Genomic DNA, 19874 nt, shown 5'->3' on the forward strand with positions numbered 1-19874 from the left:
AAAATAATAGAAAGAGAAGGTAGATATAAATACGAATTAAGAGAATTATTAATTTAATTTAAATTTAAAGTTTTTTTACAAATAAGAATTTTTATAGATTATTATTTAAAGAGTAAATTTATTTTATATTTCTTTCTTTAAATTATTTAGAAAGTGAAATAATAAAAATTATTTTTAAAAATTGCTGAAATTAATAATAATTAAATAAAATTATATGTTATATTAAAGTAAAAATTATTTTAAAATTATTTAACTTTTACCATTAATTTTTAAATAATTTTTACTTTAATATAACATATAATTTTATTTAATTATTATTAATTTCAGCAATTTTTAAAAATAATTTTTATTATTTCACTTTCTAAATAATTTAAAGAAAGAAATATAAAATAAATTTATTCTTTAAATAATAATCTATAAAAATTCTTATTTGTAAAAAAAAACTTTAAATTTAAATTAAATTAATAATTCTTTTAATTCGTATTTATATCTACCTTCTCTTTCTATTATTTTTCCTGTTTATGTTTTCATTGTGTTATCTATAGATATCTTCTCTCTATTTCTATTATTTTCAGAAATTCAATTTATCTAGTTTTAATTTCATTTCTTTGTATAATTTTATTTTTAATATTTATTAATTTATGATTTTTAAATAATTTATAATTATTTTGTAATAAAATTTTTGACTATTGAAATACCATTTCACTGTATTTAACGCATAACCCCTTAACGTATAATTGAATTTATAGTTCAAAGCTTTGAGAATGTATGCTTGATAAAAACAATCGGATTTGCTTCAAAATTGTCACTTAGAAGTTTTTTGGGTTGCTGATTACAAATTTGAGGTTAGGTTTTAAAAATTAAAAATAGCGGATTTAAAATGGCGGACAATATTTTTAAAAACCGTTTAAATTGTCTTGAGCATTGTTACTCGGTGGTTTTTGGGGTCCCTGATTACGAATTTGAAGTCAGATTTTCGAAATTCAAAATGGTGGATCCAATATGGCTCTCGAAAGTCTTTCGACAAATTCATTGAAATTTTTTTGAGATGTATGAAATTCAACAAGTAACCCCTGTATTGGTGTTAAGACGCAAATATACCATGAATGACGCAATTTTTGAGCAAGTCGTCTAAGCATAACCGCAACTAACTATACTTGCCCCATCCTCCCCTACTAATTTATTTTAGATCACATTATTTCCATATAAGAAAATTCTATTAAAAATGAGTTATAATTTAAGTATTAGCATTATATAAATTATATTAGTTTGTTAAAATAAATTTGCTATATCAACATTTTTATTTAATTTATTTTTAAAAAAATTGGAATGTATAAAAAGTTCACTTGATTAAAATTTAAGTTCATGTCATTCTAAATTAAAATGTCGAAGTTAATAGACTTCAAATATAAAATTAGGTATTAAAATTCATATAGCATTGGAAAATTTTGTAATTTTTATTCATTGACACTATTAATCATTTAAAACTCTTTAAATTGACAAAATTATTAATTGATATCATTAATATTCACAAAAGTATGCGATAATATACTCTTTGTAATAATAAACATCTGAAAAACTGTTTGACGACTTTACAAAATAAGATAAGTATCTGTTTAATATATTTTCGTTATAAGAGACATTTTGTCAAAAAATTTCATAGTCTCCCATGAGACGCGTTAAGGCGCTCCCAGTGCGGTTGAGAGCTATATGATGGTCAAGACTTCGAGTCACAGAGTCAACGCGTCGGAAGAATATATATATATTTATTTATATTATTGACGTTAAATAAAAACAAAATGTAACGAAATCTAATTTTATTACAATAATTGAAGAAAAATTGATATTTTTTGTAACAAGAGATCTAGATTTGTTACATATGTATAATCGGGAACTCATTTATAAATGCTCTTTAAAAACTTAATAATTTATTGAATTATAATTTACATTAAGAAAATTGCTTAAGGGGGCAATCGCAGTTGTAACTTTAAAAAAATCGAATTTTTTGTATTTTTTAAAATATATGTTTTCAGAAATATGTCTACAAATTTTTATAATGATTTAGTGATAATTGAATAAGATATACAGGCTAACGGCCATGTGGGTCCTTATACCTTTATATTTGAATTGGGATTTTGGAAGCAGCTTCATCTGCGGAAGAATTATTATGTAGTCCAAGAATTGATGATACTATCTGATTTCAAAAAAAAATCCCATTTTCATGAAAAAGTAAGTTAAAACTTTAAACACCTTTTTCTTAAAACTACATTTTTGAAGTCGGTGACCACTCTCATTTGAAAACTACTGAACCGATTGTCATGAAATTTAACATACTTTTTCAATACATAATAATCTGGTCCTTGATCGAAGGATTTATTTTTTTATGCAAAACTTTTCTTTTTACAGCACTGAGAAAACTGGAGGTTTGAAGTGAACATTTGGAGGGATAAAGAGTTTATATTTGAGAGTTAGCTATTGGAAAATAATCTAAATAATGAAATAAACCATTCACAGATATTTAAGCCATTTCTTCTTGAGGGAAAATGAGTTTATAGCAGAGGGACACATTATCAATCTTAAGAATCCCTTCCTTATCGTACGCGGAACGAATAAATATGTCAACCTAACCCCAAAATTCAGTCTATTCGATTGGGAAATAAATACGTTCGCGCATCAGCTAGTTCACACTTTCTGCGCAGCATTTAACCCTCTAAATATAATAAAAACAGAATATACAAGCAGATTTCTTTTATCTATTCAAAAATCATTCTAGAAGAACTATTAAACTCTCTTTAATAATAAAGGGAAACATACACTTTTTGAACCTCTGAATTTGAACCTCCAGTTTTCTCAGTGAGCTGAAAAACGACCGATTTTTTGACGAAAATTGAAAGTTAAACTTTGACAGGTCGACATTTTGTCAAAAAAAATTTTTTTTTAAATCCCTCCGTCAAGGACTAGATAATCTTTCAATAAATATATGTAAATTCCTTCGAATTTTTGATTTCAGAGGAGCCAGATTTCCATAGTCGTGGTCACCGCAAATTATGTTTTTTAAAAGGACATCACTTTGACAGGATATAACTTTAAAAATATTAAATATTTTTAACTTTTTTTTTAAATTCATGTTCAATATATGTACATTGAAAAAATAAATCGATATTTTCAAAAAATTTAATGGTGTAAGAGAAAAAAATTCATAAAAAAGGTCTATTTTTTGGCGCTACAACTACGATTGCCCCCTTAATAAACAAAATTAAATTTTTAAAATAAATATCCGACGTCGGATCCGACGCCAAAAACAATCCCAAATCCCGGCTATGGATCCGGTGTCGTTTCCGACTGCACATCCCATGTCGAATCAGACGTCGGATCCGAAGCCGAAAACGGCGTAGATTACGATGTCATATCCGACGTAGGAAACGGCGTCGGAATTTTCAAAAGGGTCACGTTTTCTTTTTATAGTACTTCAAAAAGTTCCAAAAAAGCTATTTTTCGACACTTTAAATCACATTTTTAGGAAACTGAAAAAATTAAATTTTTTTTTGATATTTTCTTGTTCATTGACACCTAAAAATTCAATAAACACAGGGATTTTGAAATAAACACAACATGGCCATTTTTTTGTTACCCAGTGTAACTAAAGTGTAGATTCTTCTCAATCTTGTTTTAATTTTGAAGAAAAAGTCAAAGCAAGTGAACTTAGAATAACAGCTTTTTTGTTGATCATAATATTCCATTTAGAGTGTCCTCAGACATTATACAACTTTTTCAAAATATCGATCCTCTTGTCTTAAAAGCTGTTACATTTGGCCGGACGAAAATGATTTTAGTTGTGAATAATGTTCCTTGCACGGTTGAAGAAAACGCATTACCGAGATCATACAAAAAAATCTCTTCTTAATTTAAGTAAATGAGGCAAATGATATAAGTCATCAAAAATGGTTACCGGTATTAGTTAGGTATGTTAAACCCGAAAAATTGAAAATCATAGTAGAGTTGCTGCATCAAATTAATTTAGATGCAACTGATTGTTTTTCTGCATTAATGTTTACCAATTATAAAAAAGTTTTAGTAAATAGGCAGGTTCCTTTAAAAAATATCGTGGGTTTGGCTACAGATAATGCTACATAGTCATGACATGTGAACGCAATTTTTTTCGAAGTAGATTAAAGGAAAAAAACCGTATTCAAATTTTTTTCCATGCTTAGACCATTCTATAAACCACATTGTTCAACACCCATCTTCAAAAATTCCTATAGTCGATAAATTACATTTATCATTGCCAGCTTTTTTAAACGTAAGTCTAAGAAGATATGTAATTTATTGGAGAATTGTTGAAGAATTAAGTGAATCATTTAAGAAAATACCTAGTCATTCAGATACTCCTTGGCTTGTTCGTCATCAGTATATTATAGTCCGGGAGCCAGCGACGAAATTTACTATCTCATTTCATACCGGCTGAAAATTTGTACATATCTTACTAAAGATATGCTAATTACAAAAACCTACGTCTGGCAGGCTGGTCGTGGTACAGGGGGTAGCGCCACGGGGGTAAAGTGGTGAAAATAAGTGAAACTTTTTCTCATTTCATACCGGTCAAAACCTTTAAAAGTTGAAAGTTTACATTCACACAAATGTAAAAATGCACGTCTGGCAGTCTTAGGCTGGGACAAAGGTCGTCTGGCAAGGGGTTAAAGGGGTAAAAAAATCGGATTCGCTTATCTCATTTCATACCGGTTGAAACCTTCAAAAGTTGAAAGTTTACATTCACACAAATGTAAAAATGCACGTCTGGCAGTCTTGGGCTGGGACAAAGGTCGTCTGGCAGCCCTTTGAAGATGCTCCGCGCCAGCCCGAGATTTCACAGGGGGCTGATAAACAGTGTGACCTAATCTCATTTCATACCGGTTGAAACCTTCAAAAGTTGAAAGTTTACATTCATACAAATGTAAAAATGCACATCTGGCAGTCTTGGGCTGGGACAAAGGTCGTCTGGCAAGGGGTGAAATGGGTAAAAAATCGGATTCGCCTATCTCATTTCATACCGGTTGAAACCTTCAAAAGTTGAAAGTTTACATTCACACAAATGTAAAAATGCACGTCTGGCAGTCTTGGGCTGGGACAAAGGTCGTCTGGCAGCCCTTTAAAGATGCCCCGCGCCAGCCCGAGGTTTGATAGAGGGTTGATAAACAGTGTGAGTTCATCTCAGTAATGTAAGTAAAGTTGCGTAACTCGCCGCTTTTTTCATAGTAATATATAACATTTTTTTTATTTGCATTTTGTTTATAAACATTTTTTTAATGACATTTTTATGTTTTAACATAAAATTATACGTTGCATAAATAATATTTATTTATATGACTTAAGATCACATTTTTTGTTTATATAAACAAAAAATGTGATCTTAAGTCATATAAATAAATATTATTATTTAATTTTAATATTATTTTAATATTATTATTGTTTATATAAACAAAAAATGTGATCTTAAGTCATATAAATAAATATTATTTATGCAACGTATAATTTTATGTTAAAACATAAAAATGTCATTAAAAAAATGTTTATAAACAAAATGCAAATAAAAAATATGTTATATATTACTATGAAAAAAGCGGCGAGTTACGCAACTTTACTTACATTACTGAGATGAACTCACACTGTTTATCAACCCTCTATCAAACCTCGGGCTGGCGCGGGGCATCTTTAAAGGGCTGCCAGACGACCTTTGTCCCAGCCCAAGACTGCCAGACGTGCATTTTTACATTTGTGTGAATGTAAACTTTCAACTTTTGAAGGTTTCAACCGGTATGAAATGAGATAGGCGAATCCGATTTTTTACCCATTTCACCCCTTGCCAGACGACCTTTGTCCCAGCCCAAGACTGCCAGATGTGCATTTTTACATTTGTATGAATGTAAACTTTCAACTTTTGAAGGTTTCAACCGGTATGAAATGAGATAAGCGAATCCGATTTTTTTACCCCTTTAACCCCTTGCCAGACGACCTTTGTCCCAGCCTAAGACTGCCAGACGTGCATTTTTACATTTGTGTGAATGTAAACTTTCAACTTTTAAAGGTTTTAACCGGTATGAAATGAGATTAGGTCACACTGTTTATCAGCCCCCTGTGAAATCTCGGGCTGGCGCGGAGCATCTTCAAAGGGCTGCCAGACGACCTTTGTCCCAGCCCAAGACTGCCAGACGTGCATTTTTACATTTGTGTGAATGTAAACTTTCAACTTTTGAAGGTTTCAACCGGTATGAAATGAGATAAGCGAATCCGATTTTTTTACCCCTTTAACCCCTTGCCAGACGACCTTTGTCCCAGCCTAAGACTGCCAGACGTGCATTTTTACATTTGTGTGAATGTAAACTTTCAACTTTTAAAGGTTTTAACCGGTATGAAATGAGAAAAAGTTTCACTTATTTTCACCACTTTACCCCCGTGGCGCTACCCCCTGTACCACAACCAGCCTGCCAGACGTAGGTTTTTGTAATTAGCATATCTTTAGTAAGATATGTACAAATTTTCAGCCGGTATGAAATGAGATAGTAAATTTCGTCGCTGGCTCCCGGACTATTACTGTGATTCTTAAATATTGGGAATTGATTGTTGAATTTTAAATGCTTGCTGTATTAGAAGATAAAACCCTGAAGGCTGAAAATTTACGAGGTTTAAGGCAAGAACCATTAACTTTGGCGTGTTTTCGTTTATTGCAGTCCACGCTGTATAAATTTAATATTTTAAATACTTCTTTTCAAAACCGTGAAACAATGACTCAAAAACTTCAGCCTCAATCAGCCTGTTTTTTATATTGGATTTTACAAAAATATTTAAAAAATGTATTTTTTCAAACCCCCACAATATTCTTCCCATCAGCAAGGGGTATAAAATTAGGTCTGTTAAGCTGTCACCACAAGTTTGATATTTTTAAATATTTCCTATGTGAGAATTTAGGGCTCAATTAGGGCTAATTACCGCTCAAAATGAAAAATTTACCGCTCTTTATTTTTTTTTAAAAAGACGGTTGGTGCTACCTTAACGTTAAGCTGGCACCAACCGCTTAAAAAAAATAAATAAAGAGATAATTAAAATTCTACCATGCCATAATTTAGGGCTTTCAAATGGACATAGAAAGAATTTTCAAAAAAAAATTCAAAATCAAAGAACACACTCCACCAAATAGTTCTTTTTAGACAGGAGTTGGTGCTACCTTAACTCTTAGCTGGCACAACTCACTTCAAAACCATAATAAAAAATCGGATATTTAAAATTTGACTTTTCCATAATTTAGGGCTTTCAAATGGACGTAGAAAGAAATTTAAAAAAAATTTCTAAATCAAAAAAAATCTTTATATTTTTTTTGAAAAAGGAGTAGGTGCTACCTTAACTCTTAGCTGGCAGAACTTACTTGAACACCCCAATAAAAAATCAGATATTTATAATTTGACTTTGCCATAATTTAGGGCTCATTTAGGGCTTTCAAATGGACGCATAAAGAACTTTAAAAAAAAATTTAAATTAAAAAAAAATCTTTATATTTGTTTTAAAAAAGGAGTTGGTGCTACCTTAACTCTTAGCTGGCACAACTCACTTCAAAACCCTAATAAAAAATCAGATTTTTATAATCTGACTTTGCCATAATTTAGGGCTCATTTAGGGCTTTCAAATGGACTAAATTTACAAAGTGCAATTTAGAAATAAAATATTTGGACGATGTAATAGGAGCGACGATTCCCAACTTCTCGATTCCATGGAAATATCTAGCACCGACAATGACGCTTCTATTTCGGAAAAAAATAAAAAATTAGACTTTGTTATTATCTCAGATAAAATAAAATTTGAAAAATTATTAATAATGAAAGAATTTAATAAAAAAAAAGGGCCTAAGAATTCTTATAGTTTAGAACCTGGTAGATGGGAAGACTGTATTTCAAACAAAATTTGGGAAGTATCCAAATTAAAGTGTGGCTTTATTTTTTATAAGCAACGACGCTAGTTTAGTAGGGGAATAGTGTCAGGGTTGGACACAGTTTTGGTTTTTTGTTTATAAATATTTTGTTTAGATAAATTCAGTCAATTGTGGTATATGGGTGGAAAGATCTACAAAAGAGGAACACTTTTGCTGTGGACCGTAAATTGATTGGTCCAAAATTAAAAAAGTTATAAACATTTAAAAAAAAAAAAATCTAGTCAGGGTTGGACACTTTTTGAAAATCGAAACGCATTATTGGTAAAAACGTAAAATAACATTTGTAATGTTTTTTATTCTTATTTTTTCATGTTTATCTTTACTTATTGTTTACAAATTGTAAAGCTTCATGGGTTTAAAAAAGGAATGAACTCAAATTATAAAAAATAACGCTTTATTGTTCCAAATAACTCAATGAAATGATGAACAAAATCTATACAATTTAAGTATTATTTTTCTAATATCTTTGGCACAATTTTGCACTGAAATATCAATAAAATAAAATTTATTTATAAATTGTGTCAAATTCATAATTAATATGGGTGTCCAACCCTAACTGTATAAAGTGTCCAACCCTAACTAGAAGCATCATTTTCGAATTGTGCTAACCATAACTAGACATGTGTCGCGATTCGATTTTTCACTTTTTTTCTTCTTAAATTATGTACCCCACAATACATTCAATAAGCTTATCTTGCCGAATTCTTGCTTTTTTTACACATTTTTTAGGTTTATTCACAAGTCAAACAAAACTTTTTTTGTCTCTTCGATTGCACCGAAGTCACAAGAGACGCTACTTTTGATTCTCCAAAAATGTAATGCCACAAAAAGTTAGGTTATACTACTAGAAGATTCGTCACGTACGCACACAGGTGGCGCTAGTGTTCTTATTTAAAAAAAGCCAAGTGTCCAACCCTGACAAGTGTCCAACCCTGACACTATTCCCCTACTATTAAAGGTATACATTGAATTATATTTAATAATATTTATTGTTTAATATGTGACGCGTCGCAAAGAAAGGTACCTTAGAAGCAAATTAAATATAGGTTATGTTTACGACAGTTTTACCTTGAATACAGAAAAGACTTAAATTTGATTGGTTTACATTGAAATTTAATCCTCTTTGTGTATTTTCATTTTAAAATTACAAAATATAACCAGGGAGTAGTATAGTATAACATATAATTTTTTGCTTCTAAGGTCTTAACGATTTAAATTACTTTTTTATTCTTTTAACAAAATTGTTTACAAGCTAATATACCATTAATAATGTACTATTAATATTACTAAGGTTACTGCAAATGCGGCAGTACACTAGACTGCAAAATTGATAATGCAACATACGCACACGAAGTTCATATAAACTGCATTGTAGATACAGAAGAAAAAGATGGAAAGTGCAATAAAAGATTTTTACCGAAAACATCAACTCTTAGAGTTGCAAAACACGAATTACAAAATGCAACATATCTTCATAAAAACCCACGAGATGTAATTGAAATAATGAAGAATACTTGTTGGAGTGGCGCTATTCGAACTATCGTGCGACAAACGTCACCCTCGTCGAAAAAGAGTGCGTTTCTCCCCTTGGCACGCAATATACTATTTTTTTTCATGGCATATTTATTACCTATAAAAATAAAAAAAAAAAATTTTATTTTTTATTTTTTAGGCTGTTAAGATAGGTCATATATTATTTTCATTAAGTAATACTTGCGCATTTGATGCAATAATGCAAACTTTTATCGTTGGAGTTGACAATCCCGGAGTAGAAACTTTAATGAAGAGTCTTAAGAGGAATAATAAAAGTATTGAATTTGCTCTTTACGTCAGAAAAAGAGGAACTCAATTTAACTACAAAAAAAGAGCCATTATTTTGGTAGAAATATACGGAAACGATAAAGAAAATGAAGAAACTGGGAACGGAATAGTACATCTCAATTGTTTAACAAATGCTTTCCACTTATCTCGACAATTATTTCAAGATTTACCTACATGTGTGATTAATTTTGATTGAAAGCAGTGTCATAGAAAGACAGTGCAAAAAACGAATCATTTTTTCCTTGAGAATTCCTCGATAAACAAAAACATTGGAGATTTACTAAAAGCAGACCAGCCATGTAGGAGAAGAGGGTGTACAGGCAGTGCCCAAACGACCTTCATTGCGAGCGGTAAATTAATTGTTTGAAATTAAGAAACTATTAATCATACTTGTGCAGAGAATGAACTATGTGACCTTGATTGGGTACTTACAGTTTTCACTAACTCTAGCGTACACTGATAGAAATTTTAGTATGTAAGAGTTTGATATGCATGTTCTGAAGTAACAGAGGTCTTTTGTTATAAACATATTATAGTACTTATAATAAAAAAATATTTATTTTTTCACATGTCCAATAATCTTTATAGAAATGTCGAACATTACAGAGCCAATTTTTTTGGACAATGTAACAAACACTTTTTCTGAAAATGATAGGAAATGCAAACAGTTACAAGCTTCTAGGCCTTATAAAATATATCAATGCAAATTTAACAAAAAATTGTGATGTCAAAAAATTTGGATTAGGTCATTATACTTGTATTTGTCAACGAAACAAAACGTGGTATCAATTTAACGACTTGAGAGGAGGAAGAGTTAATATTTTAAGAAAAAAAACATAAAACGGTTCACTGCGAATTTTTAATTTACGTAAAATCCAACAAATAATTACCTATGCTAATAATGGTGAAGAAAAGATTTTATGTCTACGTCTTGTAATATATATTTTATGGTACATCAGCTAGATAAATAATATATAACATATATCTAGGTTCATAAAATTAATTAAAAAGAATTCGTTTATAACATTAAAAATAAATTTTTTTTATAAAAATATACATATAAATATATAAGTTACGTGTACATTAAAAAATAAAATGCTTATATTCATAATAAATCTTTGAATATCCTTATGTACTAAAAAAGAAATTGTGATAAGATGTGAACATTTGTTTGTGCACTTGAGATAAAAATTTTGTTTTATATTATCGACAAAAAAATTTTAATTTACCACACAGCACTGAAAGTTTAGTAAACATTTATTAAAGCTTTAACTGCAATGTTCGGAATGTTTTTTGCACACTTGAGTAAAGGTTGCATAAATATTAAAATGTCCGCTATGAATAAATGTTTATCAGGAAAGTTGAGTAAACATTTAAATTAAATGTTCGTTTAATGTTTAGTTCGAAAGTTGAATAAACATTGAAATTAAATGTTCGCTAAATGTTTAGTTTGAAAGTTAAATAAACATTGAAATTAAATGTTCATTAAATGTTTAGTTCTAAAGTTGAGTAAACATTTAAATTAAATGTTTAGCAGGTAAGTTGACTAAATAATTAAATTAAACATTCGTTTAAGTTTTATCGCAAAGGTAGACTGAAAATTTAATTTAAATATTCAGTCAATTTTTGCGACGAACATTTCCTGAAAATTTAAATTACATTTTCAGAAAATAAAAATAAATAATATTTAAGAAGTATTATTAATAATAATAATAATAATAATAGATCATTATTATTATTGTTGTATTAATTTATATTAATAGTTATTAATTATTATTATTATTAATTATTAGTTATTAATTATCAGAGGACAATAAAAAAAAATTATTTTTTGGGAATAAAAATAAAATAAATAAGTTTCAACATCGTTGCTCTGCTTTGATGCTTTGTTTCACATTGAATCAAGTATTGCATGCTTGATAAACAACAATTTTTGAAAACAAATTGGGGTGTGCTGGGGATTGAACCTACGTTCGCCACGCGCTAGCTAAAGACCCTAACCACTACACTACAGATATCTGGCTGAAAAAAAAAATCTTCCACACACTCTACAACTTACTGATAGACAAGTTATCCTACTTATCGACTCAAAAGGGCGGGCTAATTTAAAAAGGTTTTCACGGAGATATTTGAATATTCCAAATATTTACATTGTAGGTGAATATAAAATTTGAAAGTGTATCGAAATAATACTGTAAAATATTTTTATATAACTGAAGGTCATATGAAAGGGTTATTATAAAATTAATTAATTTTTTAAATATTATTTACTAATTAAAAATTTACAAATTGGTGGAAATTAATTTCAAAATTTTTTATTTATCAATAAACAATTCTATTAGTTTTTTATAGCCAAAAAAGGCTTTTTAAAAATAATTAAGGAAACAATTTCAATATATTAAAATAAAAAATGAAAGTAAACATAAAAATTCTATTTTCTAAACATTTAAATCAAAATTATTATTTTCAATTTATTTATTTATTATTACTGAAAAATTTATTAATTAATTAAACATTAATTTTTAAATTTTTTTCGTTTTGCAAAAGATTTAATTTAATATTTAATTTAATTTAAATGTTTACTCAACTTTCCTGATAAACATTTATTCATGCAGGACATTTTAATATTTATGCAACCTTTACTCAAGTTTGCAATCAAACATTCCGAACATTGCAGTTAAAGCTTTAATAAATGTTTAATAAACTTTCAGTGCTGTGTGGGTTAAATCGCGTGGTGCACAAAATTTAAAATCTATGAAGCAGTGTTTTTTTAATTACGAAGTATTCTTAAAATTTTGAAAGCCCTAAATTATGCCAAGGTAGAATTTTAAATATCTGATTTTTTATTTGGGTTTTGAAGTGGGTTATGCCAGCTTAGAGTTAAGGTAGCATTTTTTTCAGATTTAGAAATTTTTTTAAAATTTTTTTCTACGTCCATTTAAAAGCCCTAAATGGGCCCTAAATTATGGCAAGGTCAAATTTTAAATATCCGATTTTTTATTATGGTTTTGAAGTGAGTTGTGCCAGCTAAGAGTTACGGTAGCACCAACTCCTTTCTAAAATAAACTATTTGGTGGAGTGTGTTTTTTGATTTTGATTTTTTTTTTGAAAATTCTTTCTATGTCCATTTGAAAGCCCTAAAAGAGCCCTAAATTATGGCATGGTAGAATTTTAATTATCTCTTTATTTATTTTTTGCTTCCTCGTGGAGGAAGCTTTGTAGTCCTTTCGTTTATAAAACTTTTCAAAGTGGCGGAAACAAATTTTTTTCTTTATAGAAACATGTTATATGAGATCCTGATCAATTGTCCGGATGAATGTGTGTGTGTGGATCCCTTTTTTGTTTAGAAGATAACTTTAACAGGTTTTAATGGATTTAGATAAAATTTGAAAGGCTCATTTATCAATTAATATCTCAAAAATCAAAAATTCACATTTTGGCAATAAAATTTTGTGATTTTTTAAATTGAAGTTTATATATGAAATAATTGTATTCCTTACGTCAAGACGAATCGATCGATATATATAAAGTATACATTAGAGGTAAATTTAAAGAATTAATGAAAGTTAAACAATCAAAAATTCACATTTTGGCAATAAAATTTTGCTTTGTTTTTTTGCTGATCGTAAAGAGGAAGCAAAATGTTCATGTAATGAACATCTGAATTTACAACTTGTTTTAAGCGGTTGGTGCCAGCTTAACGTTAAGGTAGCACCAACCGCCTTTTTTAAAAAAAAATAAAGAGCGGTAAATTTTTCATTTTGAGCGGTAATTAGCCCTAAATTCTCACATAGGAGATATTTAAAAATATCGAACTTATGGTGCCAGCTTAACAGACCTTATAAAATTTGAAAAATTAATTAATTTTGATTAATTACATTAATTAATAATAATATTATAATAATAAATAATATTATAATTAATTAATAATTAATTAGTAATCATTTCCTCCTCGAGATTAAATCCATGTATATTTATTAAAGATAATATATACATACGTTCAACACGATATTTACCCTTAAAATTATTATTTACAGTTTATTCTTTTCAACTTTAATAAAAATCAGAAATTCTACATTGATTCTTTTTTCTTTGTCTTGCGTCAAATTTGTTTCTGTCCCAACATTAAAATCGTTAAACTCTGTCTATTGATTATTTCGTCGACAGATAGTTGTATAAAGACCCATTCCTACTTCTCCTAATTTAATGTTCGTTGATAAGTTTTGGTTAATATAATGGATTACTCCAATAAGCAGATACTCGTCTGTTGTTCTAAGTAAAAATGTAATTTTTAGACTTTTTTAATAAAACAAATATTACCAAAGTGATCAAGTCCACGACAAGTCGGATACTGACTTCAGGGTGAGAAAAATGGGGCCGGAAAAAGTGAGGGAAATTTTTTATATATGTAATTTTTTCAGAAAGGGTTTTGACATATTTACACTGAAAAAAAAGTTATGGTTAAAGTTACTAGATGCGTCTGGTTAAAAAATTTCTAGTTATTTTAACAAGAAAATATAGTTAAAAAGACTAAACAGTTCTAGTTAAATAAGTATGGTTAAATTATTCTGGTTAAAAACGCGCGTTCGCGGACACTGCATAGCGTCTGATGTTCTTTTTCGAATAGTTTATCGTGCGGATCGCAAGAATGGATGAAAAAGTTAACCAAGCTCTGGAAAATTGGGGTTTGGGAGAATTAAAAGATCTGTTTAAAGGTAGGTTAATTAATTTTATAATATAAGTGAAAAAATTGTTGACGAACATTCTTTGCAATTTTTAGGAAACTAAGAAGACCTATTTTAGTAAAGGCTAGGCGTGACAATGAACTGTTTACTATATGTACATTGAAGGTATATTTGACGCATAGACCTGCCTTTTAATACAAAGGCTTATGATGTTTACGAACATTAAATGGTTTTATATATGGGCTATTCCATGTGAGATTTACCTATGACCTTTTAAATTCGTCTAAATATAATTTTTTTATTCTTTGTAGAAAAAAAAGGTTTACGTATTTTTTTATAAGTGCTCAAATTTTCGAGTTATAAATTTTTAAAAATCTGATTTTTTCAAGTTTTTTTTAACCTTTATGGGACTGAGGAAAAAAACACCTTCTATGGGCGGACGAGCCACCCGGGTACCTATGTTAAATTTATTGAAGATTTTGTATCAAAATGAGCAGTTCAATTAACTTTAAGTGTAGTGGACATTTCAATAAAAGTAATAATCACATAATATGAATATACTGTAAAAAGAAAGTCTTATTTTAAGGCCGAAAAGAGGTCTTATTTTATGAGGCAACATTTTTATAGCAGTTTTGATGAATTTACGCAATGCAATTTCCATTATAACTACTAGCGCTGATTTTAAGACTCATCTTAAATAATAAAATAAGATTTTCTTCTTGCTAATAAAAAATTATCATTATTAGTTGATTATTAAAAAACTGCCCATTACGTATGAAGTATTACGTATATATTCACAATTTCATTGATTTTTCACTTAATAGTATCCGTGTATATATACTATTTGATAGATTGCAAAAGGCGAGGGGGAATTTACTAGTAAAAATTGTGTACACTTGACTACAACTACGCATATTACCATTATTACCTTAGTATTACACTTTTTACAAGTATTACATACTACTACCAAAATATTACTGTATTACAAAATATTACACATGTATTACTGAGTACCACCCACACCACAATATTACAAGTATTACACAGTATTACATGATATTACACAATAATACTTATTATTACAAGACATTACAAAATATTACAGATATTACCGAGTATTACCAGACAAGTGTACACTTGACTATCAGAGTAAATTCCCCCTCGGTTCTGATGCTCCGATTTGGATTAAATTTTAGGGAAACATTCTCGAGAGTACACGGAGAGAAAAAAAAAGGCTACGATAACCGGAGACCCAAGTAGTAACTGCCTGAGTGACTCAAGTAATAGCATTAAAGTCAACACAACTTGGGTCCCAAGTAGTTTTTACCTGGCAAACGCAAGATCTATTAAAAGCCTGGTTAAAACTCAAATGATAAGGTAGGAAATGCTTGAATTAAGCTGGGAAATTCAAACATTTCCTACCTTATCATTTGAGTTTTAACCAGGCTTTTAATAGATCTTGCGTTTGCCAGGTAAAAACTACTTGGGACCCAAGTTGTGTTGACTTTAATGCTATTACTTGAGTCACTCAGGCAGTTACTACTTGGGTCTCCGGTTATCGTAGCTTTTTTTTCTCTCCATGTATGTACTTTTGATGTAGGCTCAAAATTTCTAAAGTAAGCCATTAATTTTTCGATGACGAGATTTTTATGTATCACATCAATAATTTTATAGTATTTTTAAATAAAAATAAGATCCTAAAGTTGTTTTGCAAAATTTTTATTTTTTTAAGTTATTGATTAAAAAATTTTTAAGCATCCAATTAGTAAAGAAAGCTCTTCTACTGTTCTATTTGATGGATTTTGCTAAAATTTGGTATGAGTAACATACAATAATCATGCTTTCAAACAAAAAAAATTGGTTTGATTTTGTCCATAATTTGTTTAAAATAGCAACAATTATTATAAACAAATGAAAATAAAATAATCTTTTGCGCCTATTTTCGTATTTTTTCTTGTCAATTATGATTCCCTACTTTATCATCACAAGTATTTCAAAAAAAGAAAAGTCAGTCAAAAGTGATTAATATATTTGTGATCGCGCTCCGCCAACTAAGTGCTACGCCGCCACAGTGGGACGAAAAACACGGCCGTAGACAAATTAACATAGAGCCTACAAATTTCAACCGATTTTGACGTTCTTGGTCTTGTTTTAAAGATCATAAAATTCTGCATAACGTCTATTATTTTATTTAAAAAAAAAAAATTTTCAATTGTTTATTTAATGTTAAAATTGAAAAATTTTTTTTTCCTCCTTAAAAGTAGCGTAATTTTATAGAAAAGGCGATTATTTCCCATTTTTTTGTATTTGAGATGCTAAAGTAATTATCAGTTCAATAGTTATTATAAATTAATTATTTGTAATTGATTAAACAATTTTTATGAACAATTTTGTTGATTTAAGTTCCTAATTACGAAATTGATGACATATTGAGCGAAATGTGCAATATTATTAGTCAAGGTAAACAACTATTACTTGCTTTATTTAATTTTTACACATAGCATTGTTTAAACAACCCTTAATTAACAAATACACAGTACCGCTGTTTTTACATGTTTCACATTTGGTGTTTTTAAAAGTTTCTTTAAATATAATGTATTTTTATAATGGTTTAAAAGTTATAAATCTTCAAAAATTGACTGATTACATTTTTCAAAAAAATTCAACACTCTATCCCTCCTAAAGTTTTCGATACAACCTAACATTACTTCGTACTTAAACTGCGGTTTTTAATAACTTTATTAACTACCAGAATATATTTCTATAGGTGAATACGTTAAAATTTTTCGCCCTTGTTGACGGAATAATCGCCTTTTCTAAAAAGTTTCGCTAGTTTTAAAAAGGAAAAAAAAACTTTTTCAACATTAACATTAAATAAAGAATTGAAAATTTTTTCTTTCCAAAATAAAATTAAAGACGTTATGCAGAATTTCATGATCTTTAAAAAAGACCAAGAACGTCAAAATCGGTTGAAATTGGTTGGCTCGATGTTAATTTGTCCACGGACGTGTTTTTCGTCCCACTGTGGCGGCGTAGCACGTAGTTGGCGGAGCGCGTTCACAAATATATTAATAACTTTTGACCTAATGCGATATACTGACTTTTCTTTTTTTGAAATACTTGTGATGATAAAATAGGGAATCATAATTGACAAGAAAAAATACGAAATTAGGTGCAGAAGTTTATTTTATTTTCATTTGTTTATAATAATTGTTGCTGTTTTAAACAAATTATGGACAAAATCAAACCAATTTTTTTTGTTTGAAAGCATGGTTATTGTATGTTACTCATACCAAATTTTAGCAAAATCCATCAAATAGAACAGTAGAAGAGCTTTCTTTACTAATTGGATGCTTAAAAATTTTTTAAACAATAACTAAAAAAATAAAAATTTTGCAAAACATCTTTAGGATCTTATTTTTATTCAAAAATACTATAAAATTATTGACATGACACATAAAAATCTCGTCATCGAAAAATTAATGGCTTACTTCTGAAATTTTGAGCCTGATTTGGAAAACTAAAATTATGAAAAAAATCGATTGTTTAGTCGGTGTAAAGTGAAATAGTACCTTAAAAAACTTAATTTCGACGTGTCCTCTTTTAAAAAAAAAATCATGACGTGTCATTTTTTTCCACTAAACCAGCGATAAGCTATGTCTTCGTTATTTTGATTCAAAATAAGAATAAAAAAATGTTTTTCCTACTTCAATATGTATAAAACAAACCCGTTGAAAAAAGTCGTCTGGAAACTTTCAAAGAAAAACATAAAGATAAATACTTTTAAGTGATTTAAATGTTACAAAAAATAATAGTTAAAAGAAGCCCAAGAATGTTGAAAAACATTGATAATATCTCAAGAAATTTATATATTAAAACACCGTTAAAAAATAGTCTCTTCTCAGATAAATCTCATAGAATGATTACTAAAAATCTTTGCGATAAGGAAATATTCTTTTCCAAATTACATGAGAATATAAACATCTTAACTTTATGATTTTTCCACGTAGTTTTTTTCTATTGATGAAAAATGTGGATTGACAAACCCTCTTTCAGAGTGGTAAAATTATAAGTAAAATTTCCATAGTGTGGAATTAACAAATTTAAAACCTATTTTTTATAACACGTCTTGCACTTTTTTGAATTTTGATATTTTGTTTAATTTAAATTTCTAAATTAACATAACCTGACAATTTTTTGACACTTACCATGTTGCAGTAAAATCAACAACAACCAGTTTTGTTCCTGCACTCCGTAATTCTCCTTGTAATTGATTGTCATCATTAATAGTTCGTACACTTCCCATATTTACTATATTATTGCTATTTTAAATTTATTTCTTGTCAATAATCAAGCACACAACAATTAAATGCTCTATGGATGACTTGATGAATAGCAAAATTTAAGATTTGACGGATAGTCATGATCTAACTAACAAGGTTTAAGCGTAAGGTAGACCAAAATAAGAACTGTTCTGCGCTGCTATCAACAGGAGCCATTTTGTATTAAGGCACTTCTCTAATAGGCTCCAGGGATGGGTAAATGTAACAAACTCGAGGTTTTTTATGTATGTTACCTGACTAATGTAAAGGTGCTTTTATACCTCAAATTTCGATCGGATGAACATTATTTCTGGACCGTGAAAATGCGTGAAAAGTCATTTTCACGGTGGGTATTTTTGAATTGTTTTATACAAAAAATGTTTTTTTTAAGAAATATAATATTAAATAATTGTTTTAATATGTAAGAACACTATAAAATAGTGATAGAGAGATGATTTTATTAAAAAATTTAGCAAATTTTGCTTTAAAACGTTTTCTGCTACAAGAAAGTGTAAAATGACGATGTTTGTGAAATGGTTTGTACAGTGCTTCTTCCTTGTGAGTGTCTCTCAGAGTTTTGTTTATGTTATGTCGGTTCTTTTTAACTTGTAATAAATAATGAGTGCTGAAAATAAATCGGTAAGTTGAAATGTTTATCAAATAAATTTAAATTCAACTAATTGTTTCGAATAACTAAAAGAAACATGTACACATGTACACTGTACAAACCATTTCACAAACATCGTCATTTTACACTTTCTTGTAGCAGAAACGTTTTAAAACAAAATTTGCTAAATTTTTCAATCAAATCATCTTTCTATCACTATTTTAAAGTGTTCTTACATATTAAAACAATTATTTAATATCATATTTCTTAAAAAAACATTTTTTGTTTAAAACAATTCAAAAATACCCACCGTGAAAATGAATTTTCACGCATTTTCACGGTCCAGAAATAAAGTTCATCTGATCGAAATTTGAGGTATATAAGCACCTTAATATATGTGTCACGTCCTAGAGGGTGTTTTCGAGAGTTGCTGTGAGTATACTGTCAGTATGTTGTGATTG

At 28.8% G+C, this 19874-nt stretch overlaps 1 protein-coding gene across 1 annotated transcript in view; it reads right to left on the bottom strand.

The window, feature by feature from the left end:
• Positions 1 to 18921, bottom strand: part of LOC127281054 (thioredoxin-like protein 1) — a 31698-nt gene extending 12777 nt beyond the window's left edge. The window contains exon 1 of the mRNA XM_051304543.1: positions 18693 to 18921. Coding sequence (XP_051160500.1) covers positions 18693 to 18790 — 98 coding nt within the window. The 5' untranslated portion in view covers positions 18791 to 18921. The remainder of the gene's footprint in view (positions 1 to 18692) is intronic.
• Positions 18922 to 19874: the final 953 nt, after the last annotated feature.

Source organism: Leptopilina boulardi, unplaced genomic scaffold (genome assembly GCF_019393585.1).
Source record: "Leptopilina boulardi isolate dan_hultmark-lab unplaced genomic scaffold, ZJU_Lbou_2.1 LbouV2_262, whole genome shotgun sequence".
Taxonomy (NCBI): Eukaryota; Metazoa; Arthropoda; class Insecta; order Hymenoptera; family Figitidae; genus Leptopilina; species Leptopilina boulardi.